This window comes from Temnothorax americanus, unplaced genomic scaffold (genome assembly GCF_048541705.1).
Source record: "Temnothorax americanus isolate GAGA-0224 unplaced genomic scaffold, ASM4854170v1 Scaffold14, whole genome shotgun sequence".
NCBI lineage: Eukaryota > Metazoa > Arthropoda > Insecta > Hymenoptera > Formicidae > Temnothorax > Temnothorax americanus.
In genome coordinates, this window is record NW_027509275.1 from 2,166,352 (window position 1) to 2,192,670 (window position 26,319).

Consider the following 26,319-nt stretch of genomic DNA (forward strand, 5'->3'; position numbering starts at 1 on the left):
TTTAAATGTCAATGTAGTTTAATATTTGTAGAATAAATACAGAAGAGTACAAAGAAATGCTTTACGTACGCGTCATCTCCTTTCTTCTCATTTTCCTTTTTTTCCTGTCGGCACATTTTCACAACCAAAGACAAAAAATATAGAATGCAATCTACATAATCAGCTAATTATGTACACAGAAATAAACATGAAAATGCTATCTCCTTTTTTTTTATGTAGACAACGTTGTTCTTTACAAAAGAAATAATATGTGGACATCGAGTGCGTTGTTCTCTATGCATAATTTTGAGCGAGAATATTGAATTACATCAATAAAACGTCTTGCAAACGTAGCACGATTAATTTTTCTAGATTCTGCAGAATAAAAATACAAAAATAATTACCATTGTCGTTATCATTAGCACGTATACACGCCTATAATGAATGAGAGAGTCAAGGAGGATCGGGGAGCGAATTAGATTGATCGACGCGCGGGTAATGCATGCAACAGGACAACAGGATCATGTTGATGTACAGATGGACGAGCAACAACATGAGAAATGCGTGCCATCACTTCTTCTTCGCGTCTTTCAACCCGGCGCCTGCGTTGAACTTGAAGAAAATAATGTCGCCATCCTCAACTACATAATTACGTCCTTGCTGTCTGTACTTTCCGGCGGCCTGGAAACAAAATAAAAGGTAATGTAATGAGTAAAAAACGTACCGTCTAATGCGGAAATTGTTTCAAGTACCTTTACTGCTCCTTCCGAGCCCTCGTTCTTGAAATCTTCAAATTTCATCACTTCCGCCATAATAAATCCCTTTTCGAAATCCGTGTGTATCTTGCCAGCAGCCTGAGGCGCTTTCATTCCTTTCTGCGTGAACAAATAGAACATATTTTTATATTACAACATTAACGCTCATTAATAAAGTATATTCATAAAATTAAAATTTATGTTATGCTATGATGAAAAGATAAGGGAGGAGAAGAGAATCGTCAAAAATATATAGATAATACATATTTTTCTTATTTTAATATTAATGTTATTTTAAATATACAATTTTAACTTTTTTCATAAACTATATTGATGACATTTAATAAATCAATATGCGATTTTTATTTAACTTAAATGCACTATGAATCTCTAAGCCTACCTGAATTGTCCACGCTTTGACTTCATCGTGACCAGACGTGAAGAAATATTGCAGCTGTAGCGCCTTGTATCCTTGTACGATGATTTTGTCAAGTGCACTAAACAGAGGGAAAAAAAGTGAATAAATGCGTTTCTTTACTGAAACCAGGATACGTGTTCCACTATCTACGGTTGCGTCGAACAACGAGATATATGTTTCTCACTTTCCGCGAATCACGAAAAAATTAGGCGCGTCCGCGGTCAAAGCGGAAAGTGTCCGAGTTGTGGAATAAGATTGTCTCGGGCCAAATATCGTCTAATGACGGGTTAGCGCAACTGGAGCCGTCCAACGCGCGGTGGGCCCTCGGACGAAAGTCCGAGAGTTCAGAGAATACACATAAAGCCGAACGACTTAATACCGCAATTTTATCATTCCGACTCTGGCCGGGGACCTATTCCCCGGCGCCTCGGTTATCTGCGGTCTCGAAATAAAATCACGGTATCTATCTTCCGTCCCTTCGTTTGGATTCCCCGATCATTAGGCAAACTTTTGGGGGTATCGCGGACTCTTCCTCACTGCCGCGAAAGTCCGGGAAATGTTATATAACGAATATCGCAGAGAGAAAATACCAAACGTGTATTCTTTGCTCGCTTTTATTTTTTTCCAAGTATTTCCCAACGTCCGCATCTCTTTCCCGCTTATTAAAGTACTTTCTAGTGTATCGTGTCGGATTTAATTCAACGTTGTTCAATACCCTAATTGAGTGTCTCGGCTGATAATTGCAACTGTGCCGTACGGCTCGATTAAAATTCACTCTGACAAGTAAAAAAAAAAAAAGAGAGAGCGCGCGATGCAAGTCTGTACGCGTATACCACGCGCAACGCACGCACCGCCCTGGGGTACAAATGACCCGCTAACCAATCGAATTGCCGAACCACCACCGATTACTTCTCGCTCCACCCACCTCCTCGATTATACCAGCGTGCCCGCGAGGGCGGGAGGGGTTTTTATGCAATTTTGCAAGAATTTGAATAGCCGTTCGTAAAAATATAATGCGCCGCGGCCGAGCCGGCCACGGTTTTTATTAGCCGTCCCACGTGGTGAGAGTTGGGACAGGGGTCTAGACGCCGACCGTGCCCACCATTATTATTACCGTTAGAGAATAACTCGGTGCATAGCTAAATGTGGGAACTCCCCAAACTCGGCCGAGGGAGATGCGGGATTTTACGAACGTTCCGACCTTCTTTTCCCTGCAATCTTGCGCGGCGCTTCGTCGTCGGCCGGCAACGAGCGACGCATATATGCGGGAGAGCCACACTACCGAATTTCTCTAAGTTTTAAGGCGGCGGTAAACGACGCGGGACCGTACCCCCTTATTTGCGAGCGCGACACAGCAACATTTAGAGGGTAAAAGTTAATAATCGTTGTTATAACGGACCGAGAAGATACCGACCTGGTGACTTTGTGTTCCTCGAAGTATTTTGCGCGCTCCGCCTCGTCCATATCGAGAATCTTGTTTTCGAAGACGCCGCTGAAAGGGATTAACACCGCGCCCGGGTCGTTCTTGTCGACCCATTCTTTTATCTTGATTAACCTGTTACAGAGAATCGCGAAAGATATGACAAACTCGTACAGCGATTACGATAGGTAGGAGGAGTACACTCGTTTAAATCGCGTACCATTTGTTCTTCTTGCGTATGTAGTCCTTTTCCGACAGGTTTACCAGATAGATAATCGGTTTTGACGTAAGGAACAGATATTTGTTCAATACTTCGATCTAAAAGTTGAAAGCGCAATGCAAAATTAAAATAGAAGACTCTTTTAATAATTCATGATAAAATACAAATGTGAAACGTTTAAACTTACATCATTGGCACTCCAATCGGCAAACCTGATGTGTTTTTTCTCGTCCGTCAGGACGCCCTTTACCTTCAGAAGCGTATCCTACGAAACAGGGATTGAAAATTTCCGTTTAATCTCGAGATTCGTTTCTATTGCGTAACGGCCTTATTTCTCGACAATCAAACGTAACGACTTCGACATTCGTCGATCTCGCCAGACATTCGGATGCACGAACGCGGGCCATCGAGTATAGGATAATTTCGCGATCGAATCGTGATTAGAGGATCGTACTGGACTAGTCGGGCGCGCGGTCCCATTAGCTCCGCCGAGGGAGGGCAAGAGAAAGGACGAAAAGGTAGCTTCGAATTCTCGAAAACTTTTGCCAAATTGCAAAGTCGAGAACGAGGGGGAGATCGGTAATTGCCGTGGGTCAATCCGCGGAAGGAAGGTAATCCGACGATCGACTCGTTCCAGGAAGCCTCGTTTCGCCCGCGTTCTCTTAATTTCCTTGGTAATTTCGTAGTTGGCCTTACAAAGGGGGCTGCAACTGTACTCGGCAGACGTTCATGCGCCGCGTATGAACGTCAAGCGAGGGGGAAAAAAACGCCAGAAATTCTTCAGAGTCTCTTGACAAAGAGCAACTCGGTGAGAAAACGATTCGGCATAATAATCCGAATGATGGTCTTTTAAAGAAATTTTATTTATTAAAAATATAAAATACGCGCCTACAACACATCACGGACGATCTCGTGGCTTCGTGTACAAATAAATTTCAATATGTAGCCAATGGAGCCGAAGGAAGGGTGAACGGTCGAGCGCATGAAACGCGAATCGCGTGATTTACGTTCTATATGCGATATCGCGTTTGCAGGAAGTAACAATACGTGGGCACTCGTTGTAATCGATGGAATTAGGGCGTTATCGCTCATTGGGAATAGCAATTTTCTTCGTTTTCCTGTGAAATTATCACGATAGTTTAGAATAATGCGTGTCACTGTAAACATAGGAAAAGTCAGTAGTTACGTTGCGCCGGTTATAGCATATACGGAGCAAGCGATAAGCTTCCTAAACGACATGCCGATAAAACTCGATAATGGCAAATCTTAGCCGAGTCAAATTTTTGCAGAACTGGTCGCTCTTTCAATTACCGAAAATATATTTTCACGTGGACAATGCGTTTCCCCATTGAAATACCTATTCTACTGAAATGTAATGATCAGGCACTCACATATTCAGGTTTTAGCTTCTTGTCATTACCACGTATCACGAGCTTCTCGAGCTTCTCGAGGTGTACGTTCAAAAATTCCACGTCCTTCAGTCGTAACTCCTCGCTGATGATATCGAGGTCCCTTACGGGGTTGACATCACCCTCAATGTGGGTGACATCGTCGTCCTCGAAGGCACCTAATAAAGCACAAGTAAACAGATTACGCGCGCCGAGCGAGGAAGCGTAATCTCGAAACTGGGGCTGTGCGATGCTCGTAAGTAAGTAACGCTCGCCTCAACCTCAATGCGAGGCTCGCATGTCGACTGTTTAAGCGAGCCGCCGCGCCGCCACCGCCACGCGAAGATTGCCGGGTTGGGTTTAATTGAAAAAATTACCACCTGTCAGTCTGCCAGGGCGTATTAACCGGCAGAACTACCTCGAAATGTTATTTTCAGTGCGAATATAATACATATACCTAACGATCGTTCTCTCAGACAAATCAGCAGCCGTTTAGCGAATTACTGCGTGTTACATTATCGCGATGTAAAATACGTGGATTACGCCGCTTGTGGCCCTTGCCCTGGATATATGAAAAAATACCGCGTGCCGCTGACTTTATTGACAATTATACGTGTTTCTGCGCGAACGCTGCCAAGACAAATTCACTTTTTCGCTTGGCAACGTTTGCGCTCTACACGAAGAAAATATTGTAAGATTACAATAAAAATTTTTCTCATACTAGAACTTACCTTCATTATAACGGAAATTACAGATATTTTTATTCAAGGATATACCTATTTGTTTTATATTTTACAAAAGGATTATTGTGATTATTCAAATATCGTAATGTACAATTTAAATTATAATTTATAATTTATATCACAATATTTTCTTCGTGTACTTTGATCGTGATAACATTAATAATTAAGTATGTGTTACTCACACAAATGTATGCTAATCAATTAAATTTCTCAATTTAAAATTGAGTTTCTCAAGAAACAAGAAATGTTAAAATAGTTGATCAAAGCTTGCATTAAACATGCGCCAGCAATTAAGCACGCTTTCAAAAAAAATTAAGATCCTTTAAATTTATGTACTGAATATACCGAATTTTTATATTTTATCACGTCATGATGTTTTTTGCTTTTATTTTTCATTTCACACGCGTGAGGTACACGCGAATATATCTATTTGCAATAAGATAGACGCAAGTCGATCGATCTGGATTATCGCGAGGGACAATAATGTAATGCGTTTCCAGGAAGGTAGTTAGCGACAGCTATAAACACGTAACGCCAGCGAGCACGTGTCGTAAAAATAAGTTCGCATCCGCGATTACACGTTCATCGAGCGTAGAGTAGCTAAATATCGTTCGAGACCAATCTCTCGATCTCATCGACAAAGATTTCCCTCTTTTCCCGTAATCATTCTTGTCGCGATTCCGTGAAAATACGGCTTTCCCTGCGATTCATTTATTTACGCGAGGACGCGCCGCGCACGTCAGCGCGGAACATTACGACGATATTAATAACGGAAACGAGTCGAGTAATAAATATTGAACGCGGATAGTGACGAACGGCGACGTGGCAAGTGGTAGCGTACTTACGACAAAGATGAAATATGCCGTCGCATGCTCCGACGTGCGAGAGAAAACTGTTTCCTAAGCCTTGTCCCTCGGAGGCGCCTTTCACCAGTCCAGCGATGTCCATTACGTGCAGGAAGGCAGGAACTTTACTGGAAATTCGAATTTCTAATTATAATTATCAGATAAAAATAAATGTCGAACAACATAATATGTAGTTTTAGCCATAGTCTAAACTTGTCAAAGTCTAAACCGAGACATGTGTAATTTAATTGTTATTACACGGGATAGTATTTCGAGGACGCGAACCGCGCTTTTCGCTCGCTGATTTCATCGCAACGGAGGTCACCGATGATCCGCGAATTAAAGGTCGAAGGCGCATGTGCCGCGTGATGCACGCGCGCAGAATGGAAACCGGGGGGAGACGACGGTGACAACGAGGTGTATTTAAATGCTAATGCCAACGGGCTCATTAAACAATTAGCCTTTGAAGGGAGGCGTCGATGAAAGTGGACGAACTGACGATTGGAGTGACGGAGGGAGAGGGGATGGTGTATTAGCCGGCTTTCATCACGGATCGTCGAATCATCCGACACGTGCCGGCAATCGGGGAGGGGGTCCGTCGGTCCGACACATAGACGACGAGAGAACGCAAACGATAATAGGGCGGGCGAGACGGCACCGATGAATCGGCCGCTCTTTGATCCGACGCTGCTTCGCATTTTCAATGCTTCGATTCCCGTCGAATCTGGCGCAAGACAAGCGCAATTTACATTCAGGCATCCGCGTATGAAGTCGACCGAGGAGAGAGCGGAGTTTTATTAACTGTCCGACTCTCTCGCCGAGTAAGTAAGTAACGAGAATCGCGCTCCCTTGTGCAATGGCAACGTCGTGAGCACGCGCTCACGATAATCGAAAATAACTGGCTTCGCCGGTATTTCCCCGATCGATACTATATTATTTTCAAGATGCCGTCATCTGCCCCGCGTCGCCGTGTTATTTGCCGATTGTTTTATTCGAAAATCTACTGCCCGCGCGCTGCTCGCATTAAGAATGCTGCATCACGTGCCGAGGCGAATAAAGAAACGTGTATAGCGCCGACGAACGGGGACTTTGCGTTTCGTAGACGAATTTAGACCAATCTGAATTGCAGATCGCTCCTCGCTCCTTTCCCTCCCCTCCCCGCTCGTCTTGCTGCGAGAATAAAAGCGAAGAAGTATGGAAATGTCCCCGGTTATTCCGACTCGTTTCCCTTCACGAGGGTGCATCTTTATACGCCGCGTACTATACGCTTCCATTCTGTGTTATACACATTTACCCTACGCTACGTTCAATGTACTTTTTGGGAACATTCGTCGCTGTTTCTTACCTAGCTGGTTTAAAGTATTCGCAGAGGTAGTCGAATCTCGTGTCGGGCACCGGAACGCGACGTGCTGGAAAAGAAAATGGGAATAGCTTGAATTCTCGACAACGTATATAAAAGCGATTAATAATGTTCCACAGAACACACAGATATTTATGACTTAGACAAACATATGTCCGCGCGATGACGCACATACGTACAACATAATATTTAATCGGAATATTTTGGCACGGATACACAGGGATTAAACTTCTTCTTCACAGCGTCAGCAACGATCTCTATAATTCTGTCTCGTCCCGCGATTCGTTTGCTCGCAGCCTCGTACATATCCATCTCGATCAAGTTTTCGGTCACGTTGCGCGTCTTCAGGTGAACGCCGATGCAAATCGCCGCGCTGACGGCCGCCGACAGGCCGAATATCTTCGGACGACGAGCGGCGATTTGATTCACAGCTTCGACCAGCGTTTTCGCCACCGTTTGCTCCAGAAAACCCAGGTCCGGCAGACGTCGCACTTCGATCGGCGGGAGCTCGCGAGGGAACGCGATATCCGTATTGGAGTATTTATCGTGCTGCGCGAGAAACTTCTCGCGACATTCCTCGCTGCAAAAGAGATATACCTTATCCTTGAGGATAACACCCAGCTCGACTTTGCCCGGCGTCAGCCTGCGATCCGGCAGGCCGTCGACGTAAGTTACTAGACACAACCCGCCGACCTGGAGACGTCGCGCCCAACAAGCGTGCTCCGGGTCAACTGTCTCCCGCAAAATCCGAGGTAGCTCGTCGAGAAGAGACGCGGTAACGGGTGAAAGGTAACGCAGCGGATCCTTAACGAAGGCGTTTATATGTCGCGGACAGATCCAATAGAAATATTCCCTGAACTGGACCATTCCCTGACTGGTCACCGACTGGCCGGAAGTCTTCAAGATGTTTTCGCGGGACAAACAAACCGGACAGTACGACTTAAATCGATTCTGCCGTGATCGAAACTCGTAGGGTGATACGCACATGTGCTTTAAACTGTGAACCTTGTCCGAGTTCGCCTCGTGAAAATAAAGCACGATGTCGGCAAATCGCGAGCGTACCGCGTGATCCGCGCGAGTCCACACGTGCCACTTACTTTTCGTTGCGTCTAATTCAACCACGTTCTGCGAGAATCCTTTTAGCCAGTCCCGAAAACTCGCCTGGCTCGTTTGCCAGTTCTCGTAACGTCGCGACAGAAAATCGGCGGATAAATTCAATGGACTTCTCGCGTCGTCATTATCCCAGGAGAGGCATTCGAGACAGAACTCCAAATCCGCCTTGAGATCAAGCACGATCATCGGCTGTATTCCTAGGACAGCTAGCTGCTCGGCTTCCTCACGATTCGCGGGACAATCGTCCAGAATGTAACCCTGAGTCGCCGCGCGTGGTCCTATGCAGAACATTTCGATGGCACGCGTTACAGATTCGTGCGAAGCGGTCTGACCGGCTCGAAGCTGATCTTCGATCATTCGCGCCGACTCGGTCCAAGGATAGTATCTCAATACGTGGCGCAACGCCTTGCCGCGAGTAATTACCTTCACGCCATACGTTTTCGCGAAACGATTTGCTAACGTTGTTTTTCCGCATTTCGGCGGCCCGATGATAGAGATTCGAAGCGGAATAAGTGGCGGACGGAAGTCCCGCGCGAGATACTTCGAGGGATTATTCAGAAACGCGGAGAGGGCTTCTTTGCCCGCAAGGAAATAAGTATGCGGACGGCGTACGACTGGAAAAATCTGACCGCGCGCTTTCATCGGTAGAAACATTGAAATTGGTATCGCATTGTATATTTGCACGGGACACCATCGACCGAAGGAACTGAAAAAATAGTAGCCGCAGTCGAGAAGCCGTTCGGCTGTGGCGAGATCGACGATGAGACTATCTTCTTTCTTCTCTTCAACATCTTTATCTTTGTCAGCCAAATTTGCTTCGTTTTCCATGGCTGCTGTTTCTTCCAGTATTTTGTCCTCTTTATTTTTTTCTTCGACGTTCGCGGCGGTATCGACGACGTCGAAACGATGTCTAATATAATTTATTACATATTCCATTACATTTTCGATATTCGCGAGATTGCACTTTATCACATTTCCTTTAAATTCGGGAATTTGTCCCGCGAATCTTGCCCACTCCGATTCGAATTGCGTTAAATGCTCAAGATATTCCCATTCCGCTTCCTCATTCAATATTCTACGTTCTTCGCGATCCGCCTCTGTATCTTCTATAGAATCGTCGAGATAAGAGAAAGCGCGAAACTTATTCAGCAGATAGGCGTACGGCTCTTCTTCGAATAAAACGACAACTTGTTCGAAAACGATGTTAGCCTCAACAATTTTTCGCCAGACCTCGACGTCCACGCACATTCCGTCGACAATGTATCCACCGTCTCTTCGAAGCTCATCTTCCAACTTCTCGTCAGGTATCCGCTTGATGTTCCGTATAATAATATCAGCTTTTTCATCAACCGATATGTCGATAGGCTTCAGCGAAACTCGTGCGTTCGAATCGTTCTCGAACTCTTGAAACGGATACTTTTCACGTTGTTTGACTAACTCGTTTATAATTTTATCAACATTTATCACCGTTCCGCCGAGAATCTCCGCCAACCTCGCGCTAAGTTCCGATTTACCAGCGTATTTTGGCCCGAACACCGCTACCTTGCAGGCCGGTCGCGGATTCGGCGGCAATAAAAATGTTCTCGGATTTTCGATGAACAAGTTTTTGGCTTCTCGAGAAGAAAGAAAAAAGATCTTATCCAGGAATCGCACCGCGTGCTTCGGGAGTCCCTTAACGGCTCGTCCTTGAGCGAGCTCGACAGGACAGTAAAAGTTCCACGCGGAAAGTCTCCAGGGAAATTTGATAGACACAACTTCTCTCCGTCTCAGCATCTCGAAAGTCTCTTCGGCGGATTTATCCGCGAACTCGTCGCTCAACGTCATCTCCGAAGACTCGATCATCTCTTTCGGAAGGATCGACGGTAGTAATGGCAAAGTACGCAAACGCGTTTCGAGGATTTCAAGCATTCGTCGCACGGAACTGCGGCCGTCCACGCGGACTACACGCCGAGGATCGTGTGCGAGGATCCATTTATCGATTACTGGCAACGCCAATCGTTCGTAAAGGTCACATTTCGCCACGATATCGTTCGTCACGTCGGATATTAATCTCACCGATCTTCGATCGTCATCCGCGATCAGTTCGTTCGCAGCTTGGGAGAAGTCGAACGAAGTGTCCGATTCGTCGCGTTCAGATTCGGACAGCACCGTGAATTCGTTTTCATAAAAAATATCGCCTGTCGAATAATTTACGCGTCGGCGCGCACACCTGCTCGCTACGTCTCGCTTCGAACACACGAGATAAATAATTATTAGAGGTTTTCTCGGCCATACGGTAAATACTTCGTCGATCTGTCGAGCGATTTCTCGCTCGCAATCAAATTGCATTTTACAACCTGAATTATCGAACGTAATCGAATCTTCGCGCGCTTCGTGGGATTCAATCGTCGTCGCGGTTTCGCAAAATTCTGGACAAGTACTATTTGCATTCGAAACAGGACTACAATATGAATAATCGAAGCTTACATTGTTTGGAATGAACGGTAAACATCCAATGACGTAGCCTCTGTGTTTGACATCCCTCATCCTGACTCTGCTCCGTATCAAATTCGTAAGGATCTCCGGTCCTACAGATCTACCGAGCCGCAAGATTTTTTCCATGTAACGGCCCTTGTCAGTGCCAGCATCGATCTCTTGCCTGATGAGCGACGTGGGTGAAATTAAAACGCAGTTCCAAGCGTCGGCTACCGCTGACGCTACATTGGCACGATCTAATCCAGGTTTCCCAAAAATAACGAAACTCGGTGGATCGGTTCTAAGATAACGATTTACCGCTTCGTCTTTCGAATAAGGATCTCGATTCGCAAAGAGTTTCTCGCGAGACACAGCTTGCGGCGAAAGCTTTTCTTTTTCAAAAAACTTAGAAGCGGTGACGATCCTTTCCATCGGATGTATATCTTCGGCGAAAGCGTAATATAAATTAGCCTTTGGATGTACGATTGAGGAGGTGGCAACAATTTTTTGCGCACAACGAGAATCTCCGATTAATTCTAGAAAGCTTCTTTTCGTGATAAACGATTCGTCGACGAAAACATTCTCGGCATGACTCCGCTCCCGTTTTTCCAAGAGTTTGTCGCACATTTTCGGTTCGTAATTCTCAATGTTTTATATATATGTATATATATATATCGACGACTTTAATTTCAGTTCAATATTTTGTCACGTGGCTGTATATTCGAGCGAGGTTAAACAAGCGAAGTCGTAATCGTTTGTTTATAAATGCGCCGTTTAAATTACTATTTCAGGTAAATATATTTTAATATATAATAACGTATATAGAAATAGGAAAGAGGGATCGAGGATATTCGAGACTTAAATTCTATTAATATCGTTTTCAAGATTCACACGAATATATCGAGATACTTATTTTCATTAGGATCGATGGTGCAGAAGGGGAAATTCTCGGCCGCTGCTTGGCTCTTGGTGAGAACGTTGAAGAAGGTCGACTTCCCCACATTCGGTATTCCGACTATGCCCATCTTTAAATTAGTACCAACGCGACCGATAAGCGGCTTCCGCTCGGGTTCCTCGGGCTTCTTCGGAGCCATGCTGGACATACGAGAGACGTCGCATTAAAATACGCAGCCGAATTTTATCCGAATTTTATCGCCGGTGTCCTTCGCGCGGAACGACGTGGAACGAGTGCCGCGCGTGAGGCGTGGGTACTTATATACGGAGCATAATCGGCTAACGGCCGACGACGAGACCAGCGACTTCGTCTGTCGCGTCGTGGACGCCGCGGGACGCGCGCGGTGCCCCGAGGGTGCGCGGCGCGTCGTCGATACTCGCATCCCCCGAAATACTTGAGCGCGGCTGCGATATTTTCGTGCGTGCGTGCGTGCGTCGCCCGGGGGCGCAAGCGAGAGAATACGGAATCCGCTCCCCGGCATCGCTCTCTCGGAACGCTCGCGGTGACTAATTATATTAATGCGGACGGCACATCGCGAGCGATTGCTGTATTTACCGCGAGATTGAGCTCCCCGTCCCGCCGGCATACGGCCGAGCCGAGCCGAGCCGAGCCGCGCTGTATCAAAAGACCGAGGGGGCTGCGCGGGAGGAGGAATACGAGGCCCGGGCGAGGGGGGAACCCGGGGATTACTGGGCACCAGAGCCGCGAATCACCGGCATCGCGCCGAGAATCCGCAACCGCGCCCGAGGCCGCCAATCCGCCACCGTCTTCGCGGTTCCTGTTCGTCCTCTCTCTCCCCGCGCTTCGCCATCTTCCTCTCTTTCCATCCCTTATAGCGGTCGGCCGCCCCTTTCTCCGCGCGCCGCACTCGCGCGTTTCAACGCGAAACCACGGGCGCCTCTCGTCGTTTTTCATCGCGGTCCCGGGGAAATTTGCAAATTACGATAATGGAGGAGCATCTCTCGAAGAAGCGTTCCGCCCGCGATGCTACTCGAGACTCGAGAGCCGAGAGAGAGAGAGAGAGAGCCCCCAGAGCTGCCTTGGCGCCGCGGCGTGACCGTCCCTCCCCTTTTACGACGTCGTCTCGCTTTTGCGGATCGCTAGACGCGCACGGTTAATGGGCGATCCCGGACTCCGGAGACGCGCCGCCTCTGATCGAGGCTGCTGTTAATCGCGAAAAATCCGCAAAACGCTTCACCGAGGAAAGACTCCTCGACGAGTTCGCATTGACAACGATATGCGCGAAAAGTCATTATCGAATATTTTGAGGCAGGAAGCTACCGATTGCGCTGACTTCGAGAATTGATACACTATAAAAAATAAACGTTTATAGTTTTTAAATTGAATCCTGCGAAATTTCATCCGCTAAATCATCCCGCTAATATTTTTGCGTAAGAGACTAAACATATGGCAAAACATGACCAAAATTATATTAAAGTTGTACTCTTTCACGTATCTATTATTCTATTACATATAACAAGTTCTATGTGCTCTGTATAGAAATAAATACAATTTATATAATTAAAGATACTTGGGAATAAAAAAGAAAACTTCATTAAACATTTTTTAAATTTTGATAAAAGAAACCCAAACGATTTATATGCTTAGAGAAATTATACGTTTAGCTTCTTTCGACCGTAATAAAATTTTCTGTTTTAAAAGAAACAATTGATTTTTAATTATATTTCTCGTAGCTTCAATTTGAATTAACAAACTCATAGATTAAAAAAATGTGATTGCTCGTAAGGATTAAGATTCAAAGAAAACTTAAGCGATTTATGTGTTTAGATAGACAGCTTCTTTCAGCTGTGATAAAACCTTCCGTTTCGGAAGAAATAATAAAATAAATTCAAGCAAATTTAATTCGTTTTTAATGATATTTCTCGTAGTTAGACGGTTCAAATTATAACAAACTCGCCGATTCGAATAAATATGATTCCTCGTCGGAATCACCGTCAAGATTTGAATATAATTCGCATAGTTGTAATATCCAAGCTCGGATAATCGAAAATCGAACAATCTGATAAATTAATCACCCAAATATTAAAATCTTAATTAATCCATATATTTACGACCTTTGAAACTTCCAAACGCGTTTTAACTCCGACGGCTCCGATTCGAGTTGAAAGCGCGCGCCGCGCGCCGCGCGCCTCGCAGCTGCGGAGCGGCGACCCGTTGAACGGTGCTGCCGCGCGACGGCCGGCAGTCGGAGCTTCTGCTTCTGTACCGCACGGCAAAACTTAACCTTACCTCGCTGCCGGAACGATCGCGCGTCGACGTCGACGGGACCGTCACGTTTCCGCGAACGAATCTCTACGGACTTACGAGCGGCGGAGTATCAAGGGGCACCATATACTGCTCGACGAGCTCGACGCACGTGGCTCGTTGCATCAGCGACGTTCGCGATCTCTCTCTTTCTCTTATATCTCACATGCGTATGCATTCCCATGTCGAATCCGGATGCCCCGCGAAATCAAAAAACAGCGCGCTCCGCCCTCGTTCCACTCGGCCAGCGTGCACCGCGTAAAGATCCTCTCGAAAGAATACCTCGACGCGTCTGCGTCTTATCCGCGGTACGATTATCTCACGACTCACAATCGCAACAACGTTCGCCGAATACACGAGACGAGCGGCACGTAGACGACGACGTCACGGATTCGACCGGCGACCTACGGGTTGCAGGGTTTCCACTTATCCGCTGGAATCCGTGCGGAGAGAGAATATACCATGCCTGCCGCGCGGTCGCTCCGTCGATGATGCAGTTTCAGTTGGAGGGGCGGGGCCGGCGGAGGAGGAAGATCCCAATTCTCCCCGTGATTCTCTCCGACCCCGCGGGCACATATCCCGCCGAGACTATTTTTCTCCGTGGTAATTGCGAACGTCTTTGTTAAGCGTAAGAAACGATATTCGAGACATAACTAATTATATCGTATTAATAAACTGTACGGTTAATCTGAATATCGCGCCAATCGCGAGACGTACTTTGCGGTTAGAAAATATCAGAGAAAAATCGATAACGATCGAACGAGTTTGAAAAAGAAGTATATGTAACGAAGTTTGCCGGTTAAGTTATTCGACTGCGAATTGCAGCTTGCGAGTGGAGTCGTCGGTTTACCACGTCGCTCCTCGCTGCTCCTCGCGTCGTCACGTTGTCCGTGTTTCTTTCCCTTTTCTGAGTTTCCCTGTGCTGAGTTGATACGTCGATCGGTAGATCAATATAATCGTATGATATAGAAGTTCGTGTAGTGACGCTGGCGCAAATACGTTGTAAGATGTACGCGATAGATATATCCGCGATACGTGATCGAGTGTCGTAGCAATTTCCGTGTGCGTAGTGCAATGTTACTCGCGTTCCGCGTCGCCATTTTCTCAAATTATTTCGTGTCTTTCGGAGGTGTCTTCTCTCCTGACGTAAAATCGCCATATTTTGACGAATTGTATTGGTGAGCGAATTTTCATATCGATTCATCGTATTTACCCCTTATACGTTTAATTAATGATGTACTATCAATTTTGAGGTATTAATTGAGAAAATGTACACAGTTTCGGCAGGATTAATATTAAAAGAAATCGATGATGCTCCATATATATGCAAATGTACGCATAAGAGAAATATGCGATGAAACTTGACTAAATTATTTAATACTATATTCATAGTTTCAATCGATTGATTTATTACCGCGCATCGTATTTTTTTGTTCCAGGTGAATGTGAGTTACGTTTGGCAGTATAAAGAGCTTAATTGTGTAACACCAATGCAAATATATGTGAAATGTAAGTACACGATAGATATTTGTCACGCCAACAATATCATAAGCGATCGAATTTATCCGTGTGAATCAAAGTGAATCATAAATTTCTGTGTGAAATAATGTACAGTCATTATTGCTATTGCGTCAAATTACTTTGTCTTCTGCAGAATCTCTCCTGGCGTAAAATCATCGTAGTATGAATTATTAATTATATTGATGAAATGTGTGATTCGCTATATTTATACCATATATACAATTGTACAGTGTCTTGAAAAAATAAAAGTAATGTAATAATGCTTATTAATTAATTGGCGTTGTTGTATTATTTTTATTTCTTTAGGGACGTTAATTAAGAAAATGCAGCTCTTCGATAGTCTTTTTTTAAATCGATGATGCTTCGTCAAGCTATGTGTAAGAAAATACTCAACGAAACTTGCCAGTTAAATCATTTAGTTTCAGTCGATTGATTTATCGCACTTCTTTTTCTTTCGCACGAGTGAGTTACGTTTAGCAGTATATAAAAGCTTATGTAACTGCACCGATGTGAACATATTAAAATGTATGTACGCGATACTCGCGATAGATATATTCATGCTAAGCAATCGAATTTGATAAATTTTCATGTAAATTGGTAAATAATGTGAATCGCCACCTGTTATCACCGCCATTATCTCAAGTTATTTTGTGTTTTTTTTTACAGAATTTCTCCTGGGACCTGGCGTAAGATCGTCCTAACATTGGCGGCATTGGTGAGTGAATTTATTTATTATATTTATTAACGGGGTGTGTGTGCCGTTGATAAATTATATTATTTTGTTGCGATTTGCGTTTTGTCGCAACTATGTTGCGATGAAGTTATCTTACAAATAATTAATTGTGTATGTGAAATAATCGAGGCTAATAATCTGCCGCTTTTATTGAATAATTGGTAACATTTTCTATGCAAATATGTATAAGATACGTGCAAGTGAAACGTTCAAACGCTTTCAGCGAAATACAGTTTTCGCTGAATTCTTTAACGACAAGCCCGTAGCTCTCTTTGCACTTTTATATCCGAGTCGGCCCGCGAACGCAACGTTGGACGTCGAATGTCGATGTCCATCGGCGCGGACGGATAACGATCGACGATGCAAAGTGCTTCGCGTCGGTACCAACGCGACATGACGCCAGTCCATGTTTGCGAAGTGTCGCTATCACGACACGGCTACGAGTTATGCCGTGTATATAGTCAGTCGCTTCCTGCCAGTACAGGCTACGAGCGACACGATACGTGTCGCGATATATGAATGCGTTCTAGGCCCCGGACGGTCGGCGAATATCATTCGCGTCGCTCCGCCACGTCGATGTAGCGCCGAAGATTTACGACGGGCGAGATCTCGTGACAATGTCTCGTGGTTCGCGACGGATGGCGGAGTCACGCGTCCGTGACGTTGCGAAATATCCGCACGTATAGCATGTTCGATGCGAAACTTACGTGAACTTAGGCGAATAATTACGAGCCATTGGCCCGATGAAAGAAGCGGGAGAGACGTTTGCGTTGGCGTGACTTTCTCGCTGCAGAAAGAAATCGACGACATTTATTTCGAACGTATGCGAATGTAGCAGCGTGTTAAACATGAGACACGCTCGTTGCGCAAGCATAATGAAAATAACGAATAATCACCCCGTTTGCCAAAAGTTGCGAAATAAATCCAGATGGTATATCCCGATATACCAGTTCGACGTCCGGCCCGGCCGGAGGAGACCGCTCCGAATTTCGTGATCGATCATTAGAGCTCGATGGCTCGTACGTGTAGTGGGAACGCGTATCGTGGATAACATTAGGGCCATAATTCGAAGGATAATATTAAGATTGGCATGGGGCAAAATAGAAGGCCGGCCGCGCGTGTGTAGCCGTGTAGCCGCGACGCGACGGCTGGATCGTCGGCGCCGCGCCGCGCCGGTGAGATAGGACAAGGAAAGGGCAGGGCGCGACTATTCGTATAGCGACGACTTAAACGCGTCTGATTCCTTATCCTCCGCGGTCGTAAATACAAAAACGAGCGTTTCCCTTCAAACAAAGGACTCCGTGCGAACAAAGCTTCCTCGAACCGCGTTAGAAACGTCCTGTCGGACTTGAATTTTTGCCGAGAACATTGCGCTTCGTATACATCACTTGTATATACACAGATTTTACATCGTGTCTGCGAAAGATGCGCGATCGCCGTTCGAGAGATTCTGCCGCGTGCGACGGCGGTTGAATAAATCTCGGCGTAACGATCGGCGCCGGCGTCCCGGCGGAATTAGTAATGCAATCCTTCAATTCGCTCAATATCTAATTTGCCGAAATTCCTATAATTCTCGTCGGTCGCTAATATCCTTTTGACCGAGATTATCGGTCCACGAGGTGGGAGGAGGAGGGTGGGCGGATTGCGCGCCGGCAAGATGCTTCGATGCACCGGTGACGTTAGGGGGTTTGCGGTCTCCGAAATTACGATATCGTTAAAATACGATGGCAAGAGCCGGGGCGAATGCTTTTTCCATCCGCCCGCCCGCACTCGCGAGTAATAGGCTTCGTGATTATATGCATTATGTCTGTTAAGATTAAAAATACAGTATGTATTAAATTATTGAAATAATCGTACGTCAGTCGACGAGTCGACTATTGGCCCGGTGGCCTGCGCGGCGATATGCGAGGATAAATGACATGCAATTGAAGATGAGAGTATATTCGATTGGTTCTCGATAAATCGTGTACTCTCCGAAAGAGATGGCACTTTCTAAAAACGTTAAAAGTGCTTAGGAACGTGAACACGCGAGTATAATTTTAAATATATTCAAAAGTTAAGTAATTTTCAATAATTGTTTTCGACGAAATGTAGACGCATATATTTAATTAACAACGTGTTAATTGAAACTTCTTAAGAAATTATCTAATTACTAATTAGTCGAAGATGTATACATCGATTTTAGCTGCGCGAAACATTGTTAGGGTATAATGTACGTTATTGGAACATTATTGTGTAGAGGATGCACTCTCTCCCTCGCGTGCAGAAACAAATTCGCAGCGCAAGGCTTAATAATTTTTTTTACGAGTATCTCAATTAGGATAAAAACTAAGCCAGTTTGTTGAAACGTAACGAGTAAGCTCGCAGTACGAAAGAAAGTACTTCGAGTGCCTGTGCAAATATTGCACACCTTTCGCGGCTTCTATTTACTCTCGCGGGCGAACTGTAGTAGACCGTAACATTTCGCGAGAGGTATACTTCGTCGGAGCGCTCGAGTATACTGAATGCTTTTATTGCTAGAAGAAATGTGGAAGACGAATCGTAAATGCGCGTTCGGATAACAGGGTACGGGAAATAGAGAGACGATACCTGTGCGCGCGCGCTCTACTCTATAATAAATATAAAAACGATTATTTAAGGGAGATCTCGTGGGGGTTACAGCCGTGAAGAACGAGTTTCAAAAACGATAAATTGCAATTCAATTATCTCCTCTCGAGAGCTACAATATTGTATGGTTTCTCATTCATATCTAACATTATGATATACATTTGAAAATAAAAAAGTATATATATATATAATGGCACACATGATAGTGTAATTTTTCAAAATAGCAGCAACTTATTTTTCCAAGATAGTTTTTTTTGTTGCCAACAAAGTGGAGTGAGCTCTTAATGTTGAACTTTCGATGAATTTAGAACATATGTTAGAGATGTGAAAATTGTGAAATGTAGAAATACAAATATAGAAAAACAATTTTTATACAAAAATAATTTCAGGATTGAGGATACGTTATGTCGTCGTATTGCATGCGACATGCGACTACAATTAGTTAAAAATACTTGTAGATAAACATACAAGATACGATAAAAGAAGATTGAAGATTGATATTTATTAAATTGTATTTTTTTAAATTACGTTAGATTAGAGGTATATATTTTATATTCTATTTTTTTTTATTTGCGCACTGCGTCAGCCACATTTACGTTTACATTATGCGTGGTAAAATAGTTTCCAGCGATGCGGTACTGATTTGGAATATTTATAACAATAGCATTAATACTCATAAAAATTCTTATCTTGTTAAATTGCTGCTAAGAGAGTATTTAATAAAGTCGACGATTCGCCGCAAAGTGAATAGTTTACGGTAGACTGCTCACACTCTGTTTCTCGTTACTTTCCCTCTTTAAAGCATTTTTCTAAGTAGAAGCAAGGAAAATGTAAATGAAAAATAGATAAGCACTTCCGTGAAATAAATAATGACTATTGATTATCATATACATTCTGTGTTCAAGGTAGATCAAACGGCACGTAATAAGTAGCTCAAATATAATCTTGTGCTTAAATTAAAAAACTCTAGAGGCTCTAGAGTTATCTAGTGGAAAAATTTATCAACGCAGGAAAACATGAGATATGATCAATGCTGCAAAACTTTTAAAAGAAAGAGAGTTATTCGCGTGAAAAATGTAATTTTATAAAATTTGTGCAAAGACATTTTAACTTATATTTTCAACGTTGTGTCATAATAATGTTTTGTATTTTTGAATGTTTTTTTTTTTTTTAATTTGCTTCTTGAGGATTATTTACACGCTAGTTTCTGTATGTTTAATTGCATGAAGTCCGTAAAAAGTAGATACAGTTGACGATCGAGACCATCGTCTTGTTGCTGGATTAAAGTGCATGCCGCGAATCAATTTTGTTTCGCAGCCATCTGTAAGAAAAAAGGAAATAATTAAGAAATTATTACAGAATGTAGAATCACTTATGGATATTTGTTTTGAACTTGTTATAATTATACATATTTTTAACAAAATACTTTTTTAATTTTTTTCTGGAATTAACAACAAGAATAAAACTTACGATTCTTCAATATACGTTGAACTTCTTGTGGAGCAATAAATTTATTCCATTGATGAGTACCGCGAGGTATACTTCCAAAAATGTATTCAGTCGCTACAATGGTAGATAGCCAAGATGTTAGAGTTTTGTTTATCGTCGTTATAAAAATCGATTTGCCAGGTTTCACAATTTTCACACATTCCTGTACAAAGTTTTAAAACATTTGGTTTTTATATCGTATATTTATATCTAATAAATTTTATAACTTTTATCATAATAATGTACTTCTAAAAATATTTGTGGATTCGCTACATGTTCTAAAACCTCGGAAGTTACAACAGCATCATATGTCTCTTTCGGTTTTCGGGCGAAATCTTCCACGGTTGTCTGAATGTAATTCACCCTTTCTGATATATCGGGATCTAATTTTACGTGCTCTTTAGCAATATCAATTAATTCTGCCGATGCGTCTATTCCAGTTACTTGAGCTCCTACTCTAGCTAAACCCTCAGTCAATATACCTCCGCCGCAACCAACTTCAACAATCTTAAATCCTTTAAATGGAAGATTGGAGTTCTGTAGTTTGACTCCAGCGTTTATCAATCCATCTTTCACAAACTGTATTCTCAACGGATTGAACGAATGGAGGCCATTTATTGGGCCATTCTCGTCCCACCAAATGTTTTTCATAGCAGAATGATATTCAACTGCCTTAGAATCTATCGTCGACATTGGTCTGGTTTTATTGACATATACGATATTTCCTGATAATCTACAATAAATAATCTATCTTTATTCAGTTGAACAAATATTTTTATATAATGTATTATATAAAGATAAGATTTTACTATTTTCTGATTTAAAGGTAGAAAACTTTAATTAGATTGAGGTTGAATAACACGATTAGATATAATTATTCTATATATAAAGTATAAATAGCTATCACACCTCTTTCCGAGAATGCTCCTCCATGGTCCGTTGAAATATTTGACAACGTTTAAAGTTATCATGTTTGTATTTAAACGCAATTTAAACTGTAGTTACAGTTTAAATGACAAACTGCATTAATGATTCTCCGACAAGCAATAAAAATACACAATGATACATATATCTGAAACTTATTATTTTTATAATTTACTGTAATCGAGACAATTTAATCTATGATATGATAGAAATTATAAATACGTAATTATATAAATTAATATATGATCCATTATGAATAAAATTTATACGTGGATAAAATTTAATGTGGATGTGCAAAAGTCTGCTTTACTACATGTTTGATACAATTTATCAGCGTAAATATCTACTGTAGAAAACAAATGTATATTTTGAAAACCTTTAAAATTTCAAAGTAGTCTACACATAGATGTGTACGCGCGCAAAACAAACCAATTCGCGATTCTGGTATATGATATTTTTGAAAAGCATGAATTTAGAAAAAAACATTTTGATAAACTTCGATAATCTTGCATTTTGTACACCATTGATGTTGACAGATAGAGAAAATAGAAAAATAAACCATATGAATTATTCTTTATGATATATATTATTAGATAAAAGATAACATATTAGGTGTATGAGAAGAGTATCATACTCATATTTATTTTTATAAAATTGGTATATCGACAATTTTCATTTTTAATTTTTATACAAAATAATATACGAAATGAGTGTAATTTTTATCAAAATTTAAGATGGAGTACATATACTATATACTTGTTAAATGGTCCAACTTACATTCGGTGAATTAGTACAATCGTATAAGACTCACTTCGACTGGCGGCTGTTGGGTCTCGAACCTTCTTGAAATAGCATGCACTTGTGAATGCGACGATGCATATTTGAACTTGAACTTACAAGCAATGCTCAAAGCGTCGCATGCGTTAGGGTGCGTTCGGGGAGCGCGCTATTATCGCTATATTTGCTTATTCTATCCTTATTTTACACCTAATGAGCGATAAAGATAGATTGATGCAAAAGCGTTAGTCATCCGATATTATCAAGGCAGCATGTGCGACACAGTTTGCATCTAGTTTTGTAGCTAGTTATCGGAAAAAAGAAAATAATTATAAAATTATAAATTCATTCGTTATCTTGATGGATTTTATGATATGGCTGCTGTAGCTAACAATAAGAGGGAACATGAGATACTGCCTGTATGTGTTACGTACAACTGTTGTAACGCAGATATGGAGATAGCAAACACAACACAATTACATTATACACTCGTAAACAGTCTATAAATGAATGTGCGGAAGATAGTGTTCAGAAAAAGATTTATCATCGTATAACTCGACAACGCTAACGAAATTGTTCGTTGATATGCGCCGAACTACTATTTAATACAGTTTTTTAATTAATATATAGCCTTTTTTATTAAGACACGCATCGCAATGTGCAGAAATCTTTCCTGTCCCTATCGCGATACTTGCACAAAGCGTATAATATTCTTCACAAATAGGGTTATTTTTTCCGGCCGACGTTACGTCGCGTTCCAAATACGGATATGCAAAAGACGGGAGAAAACGCGCTCTCTATACCGATCGTTACCGACGAGAACCGAGAGAGATAAACTCGCCGTCCTACGATCTCTCATTTATCCGGTAAAAAATCGCGAAAGAGCGGATGCAACGTAGAAGCAGTATCGCGTTTTACGGGCGCGTAATGCAACCGATGGCCCGTCCTCAGCGTACATCCGAGTCGTCGGGAAGTTATTACAACATCGTAATACACCAGTAATTTCCACTTCTCTTTCTCTAACTCGCGTCCCGCGACAGTCATAGAATCTTTGGCAGTTTCATGTCAGTTATTAAATTTTCTGGTATGCTGAAAAACATGAGGGGGGGGGGGACCGATGAACACTCCTTTGCCAATTCCATTATGTCCTCGCAACACAATTTCATTTCTCATTAATTATCAGCTGTGCTAACAAATGTGGTGGTATATCATCTCGATATTTAACATAGGTTTTACGCACCATTTATCATATCTATCTACGAATGACTTTGTCATAGTCTCTTATAATCTATCCATTTATATTTATATTGATTACATCTGTTCTTTATTTTATCTGATACAAGATTACGTAATATAATATTCTTGTCTTTATACGCGATTGACGTTATATAATCTCGCGACAGTTTAACAGAAATATTAACGAGCGGATGTCACGATCCTTTGCATCTGTATTTATTTCCACGTGAGAAAGCTCCGTCCGGTCAAACGGTGTTTTAAAAACGAGCTTACAGCTGACTATATATTGCAACTTCGTGCTAGAGCCGACTGTATGTCTAATAAGTAATGACGTATAGGGATGTAAGGAAGCCTTGATAATTCTTCGAGCATGTAGCCAGACAATTAAGGTGTAACGTTTTGAAGTTCTGGTCGTAAACAACGCGGGCAAAGTAGCGGAACCTTCGTGGCTCGGTTCCGCCCGTCAATTGTTACCAATTGTTGCCAATCAGAGTAATACGTGTCATTATGCCGAGAGAAGGCTGGCAACGGTGCGCAGCGCCCCTGCCTGCGTACCATCCTGATTACACCGCGGGTAATATTAATTTGCCGCTAATTGGATAGTATCTGACGGACGCGCGCGTAGGTCGAAATCAGTGTTTTACAGGATGCGCCTTTGCCTTCTGTAAAAAGGACTAATCTCCTTTCGCCATAGGCAAACAATCCGACAGCGTGATCTTGTTTCTAAATCGTGATTCTTTGGGAAATTTCATTTCGATATATCATATTCTGATAATATCTGTACTAATTGACTCGTAAATTAGTTGCAACAGCAAATTTATATAACATTAAGACTTACGCGTTATGCAGATGCTGTTACATTTAGTTGGTATGTAGCAAAAAGAGAAAGAAACTTCCAACTTATATTAATCAACAAAAATTGATCATGACAAATCATTGGTATATCGATGATCGACCAATGATACATAGCGTGTAATTAACACGTTCTATCGTATATTAATTTGACGGCTTCATTATTTCATTCGTTAACGTCGATGTGTATGTTTTGCATCGTGTGTTAATGGTTTTATTTATTGATGGCTGTTCTCGCGTGACTGCATTTATGCATTTAAAATAAAACGCAGAAATCGATGGCTGCATTCCGTAATAATTATCTCGTTGTAAAGCGTGCGCGTGTGTAAAAAAATAATTGCTCACATATATAGCGATCTGCATAAAGATTTAATGTTTATAACTTTCCCATCATGGCGACGCTCGTCTCCCTCGATAGAGTTATAACCGTTCTACTGCAGCGGACACATTGACGACCGTTGATTAAGCGGCGTATGGCGTAGTTGCACTTTGCAATTCAGGAATCCGATGGGCTAGACCATATGGGCGTAATACTCCGCCTTTCGCCGCGCCGCCAGTGTCGGCGGCTACTTTGTCCGTGTAACAGTTAGTTGGCTTGGCATTTACATCGCGATGTAGGAGTAGATTTATTATGTGGCGGTACCAGTAGTGCCTGGAGATTGTCGCAGGATAATCGATAATTGTCGCTTTACGTCATTAAGGTTAATTGCGGCAATGTACCAACTTTATCGAATGTTCATCATCGTTTATCATGAATCGCAATTGGACATCTCTATTACTTGATTATTCATTATGATATTGTCTTCCCTCTACAATCTTCTTGACACCTACGCATTGAGATCTCCCGAAAATGATAAAACGTATAATATATATAATTTTTTTGCGCCTGTCGTTATCTTCCGAGCGGTAAGCTCCGTTAATGATCTCGAAAGCTTTCCAACGTACGGTTAACTTATATGTAAGAAAATAGGAGAGCGCGGACTTTTGATGTAAATCACGGAGAGAACGCTTGTAGGTATTTTGAATGTGGCGGAGAGAGGGTGAGAGAGAGCCGTCTCGTCGGTGCCCACTTACTGAACCCAATTACCTACGGTTCTGGTAACTCGATGCGATTAGCATACGCGTTGTACGGACACCGTTGCGCCGGCTGCGAGATGCGAGGGGACCCGAGGATGTCGCGGTGCATCGCACTCCTTGGCCGCGCAAAGAACATGCAAGGGGAGCAAGAAGAAGCGGGAGAGGAAGAGGAGAAATAAGAGGAAGAAAACCAATGCGTTCGTGCATCGCGTGGCTGAAAGTGAACCAACCGGGTGGCCACGCCTCCTTAGACAGCCGCCAGCCAACAATTAAGATTTGATCGGCAAAAATGGTCGAGGTAAAATGGCGCTGGCCACTGAATACGTAATGGCCCACGAGAGAACGAGACGATCTCGATCTGCCGCGTTGGCGAAAAACCGGTGCATCGCGCGCCTTCATTCGAAATACAACTCGAACCGGTAGCTTCGATTAAGGAGTAAGTGGACGGTACTCGGATAGCCCTTATAATTTTATACGGGCTATGGTAACAGACGAAGACATTGTCATTCGGTGTAATTTTGCCGAACGGAGTCTCCGTTCATCGAATTCATTTTTTATTTACATACAGGCATCATTTCGTAGAACTGATTTTAGTCGGCCTGTCGTTAATTCAATCGGTCGATACTTCGTACTTTGTACACACCGTGATCAGCATGGCTATAATTGCCAAATTTTCCCGACCACAACACTAAAATGATTCAAACTCTGTGAATTATCACAAATTTATTCGGTCGTATGAATTTTTATTTAACCTTCGACTCGCACATGTGTATGCATGAGATAATATCAGTTACTTTTATAGAACTGATAGTGCAGTATCACGAATATTGCAGCATACACGTATGCTTATTATAAGCATATTGATATATATGTAAGTCGAAGTTTAAAATAAAATAAAAATTCGTGCGACCGAATAAATTTGTGATAATTTGCAGTTTAAATCGTTTTAGTTGCGATCGGGAAAATTCGGTATTAATAGTTGTGCGGATTATAGTATGTATACAAAAGTATCGAGCAAATTAATATCAAACTGACTGACATCACTTCTACGAAGTGATGATTTAGATAACGTTGGGCGCCGATTAACTCGCCCGACAACGAACGCCTGCAAATGGGCAACCGAGCGTGCATCGCTGTAGCGAGTCAGTTCATCGAAATCTGGTCATCATCGTACGGTATAAAGACCCGA

At 42.6% G+C, this 26,319-nt stretch overlaps 3 protein-coding genes across 19 annotated transcripts in view; 1 reads left to right on the top strand and 2 right to left on the bottom strand.

Annotated features, from left to right (window-relative positions):
• On the bottom strand, positions 1 to 14,365 carry LOC143894674 (obg-like ATPase 1). 6 transcript variants are annotated; one of them, XM_077401183.1, is made up of 11 exons: positions 14,246 to 14,365; positions 11,609 to 11,790; positions 7,114 to 7,174; positions 5,769 to 5,896; positions 4,184 to 4,359; positions 2,980 to 3,057; positions 2,793 to 2,890; positions 2,567 to 2,707; positions 1,135 to 1,231; positions 732 to 854; positions 1 to 660 (listed from the first exon to the last, which is right to left on the bottom strand). In XM_077401183.1, the coding sequence occupies exons 2-11, from the start codon at positions 11,787 to 11,789 to the stop codon at positions 550 to 552; spliced, it is 1,194 nt and encodes a 397-aa protein (XP_077257309.1). In that variant the 5' UTR covers position 11,790; positions 14,246 to 14,365; the 3' UTR covers positions 1 to 549. The 6 variants fall into 6 exon arrangements, 5 of the variants coding, with proteins under 5 accessions (XP_077257309.1, XP_077257307.1, XP_077257308.1 ...); XM_077401181.1 differs by having other exon boundaries at positions 14,198 to 14,333; XM_077401182.1 differs by lacking the exon at positions 14,246 to 14,365 and adding an exon at positions 14,082 to 14,225.
• A 34-nt stretch (positions 14,366 to 14,399) lies between these two features.
• Positions 14,400 to 26,319, top strand: part of LOC143894680 (uncharacterized) — a 175,034-nt gene continuing 163,114 nt past the window's right edge. For 6 of the 8 annotated variants that reach the window (XM_077401194.1, XM_077401198.1, XM_077401197.1 and 3 more), the window contains exons 1-3: positions 14,521 to 15,093; positions 15,355 to 15,424; positions 16,103 to 16,151. The gene's annotated coding sequence lies outside the window, so the exon portion shown is untranslated. Of the gene's footprint in view, positions 15,094 to 15,354; positions 15,425 to 16,102; positions 16,152 to 26,319 lie in introns of all 8 variants that reach the window. The other 2 variants (XM_077401195.1, XM_077401196.1) reach the window with 2 other exon arrangements.
• On the bottom strand, positions 19,259 to 22,772 carry LOC143894531 (ubiquinone biosynthesis O-methyltransferase, mitochondrial-like). 5 transcript variants are annotated; one of them, XM_077400867.1, is made up of 6 exons: positions 22,400 to 22,765; positions 21,966 to 22,269; positions 21,174 to 21,336; positions 20,511 to 20,997; positions 20,247 to 20,427; positions 19,259 to 20,097 (listed from the first exon to the last, which is right to left on the bottom strand). In XM_077400867.1, exons 3-6 carry the CDS (start codon positions 21,233 to 21,235, stop codon positions 19,970 to 19,972), a joined length of 858 nt encoding a protein of 285 aa, XP_077256993.1. In that variant the 5' UTR covers positions 21,236 to 21,336; positions 21,966 to 22,269; positions 22,400 to 22,765; the 3' UTR covers positions 19,259 to 19,969. The 5 variants fall into 5 exon arrangements, with proteins under 5 accessions (XP_077256993.1, XP_077256997.1, XP_077256996.1 ...); XM_077400871.1 differs by having other exon boundaries at positions 20,538 to 20,997; positions 21,966 to 22,772; XM_077400870.1 differs by having other exon boundaries at positions 22,000 to 22,765.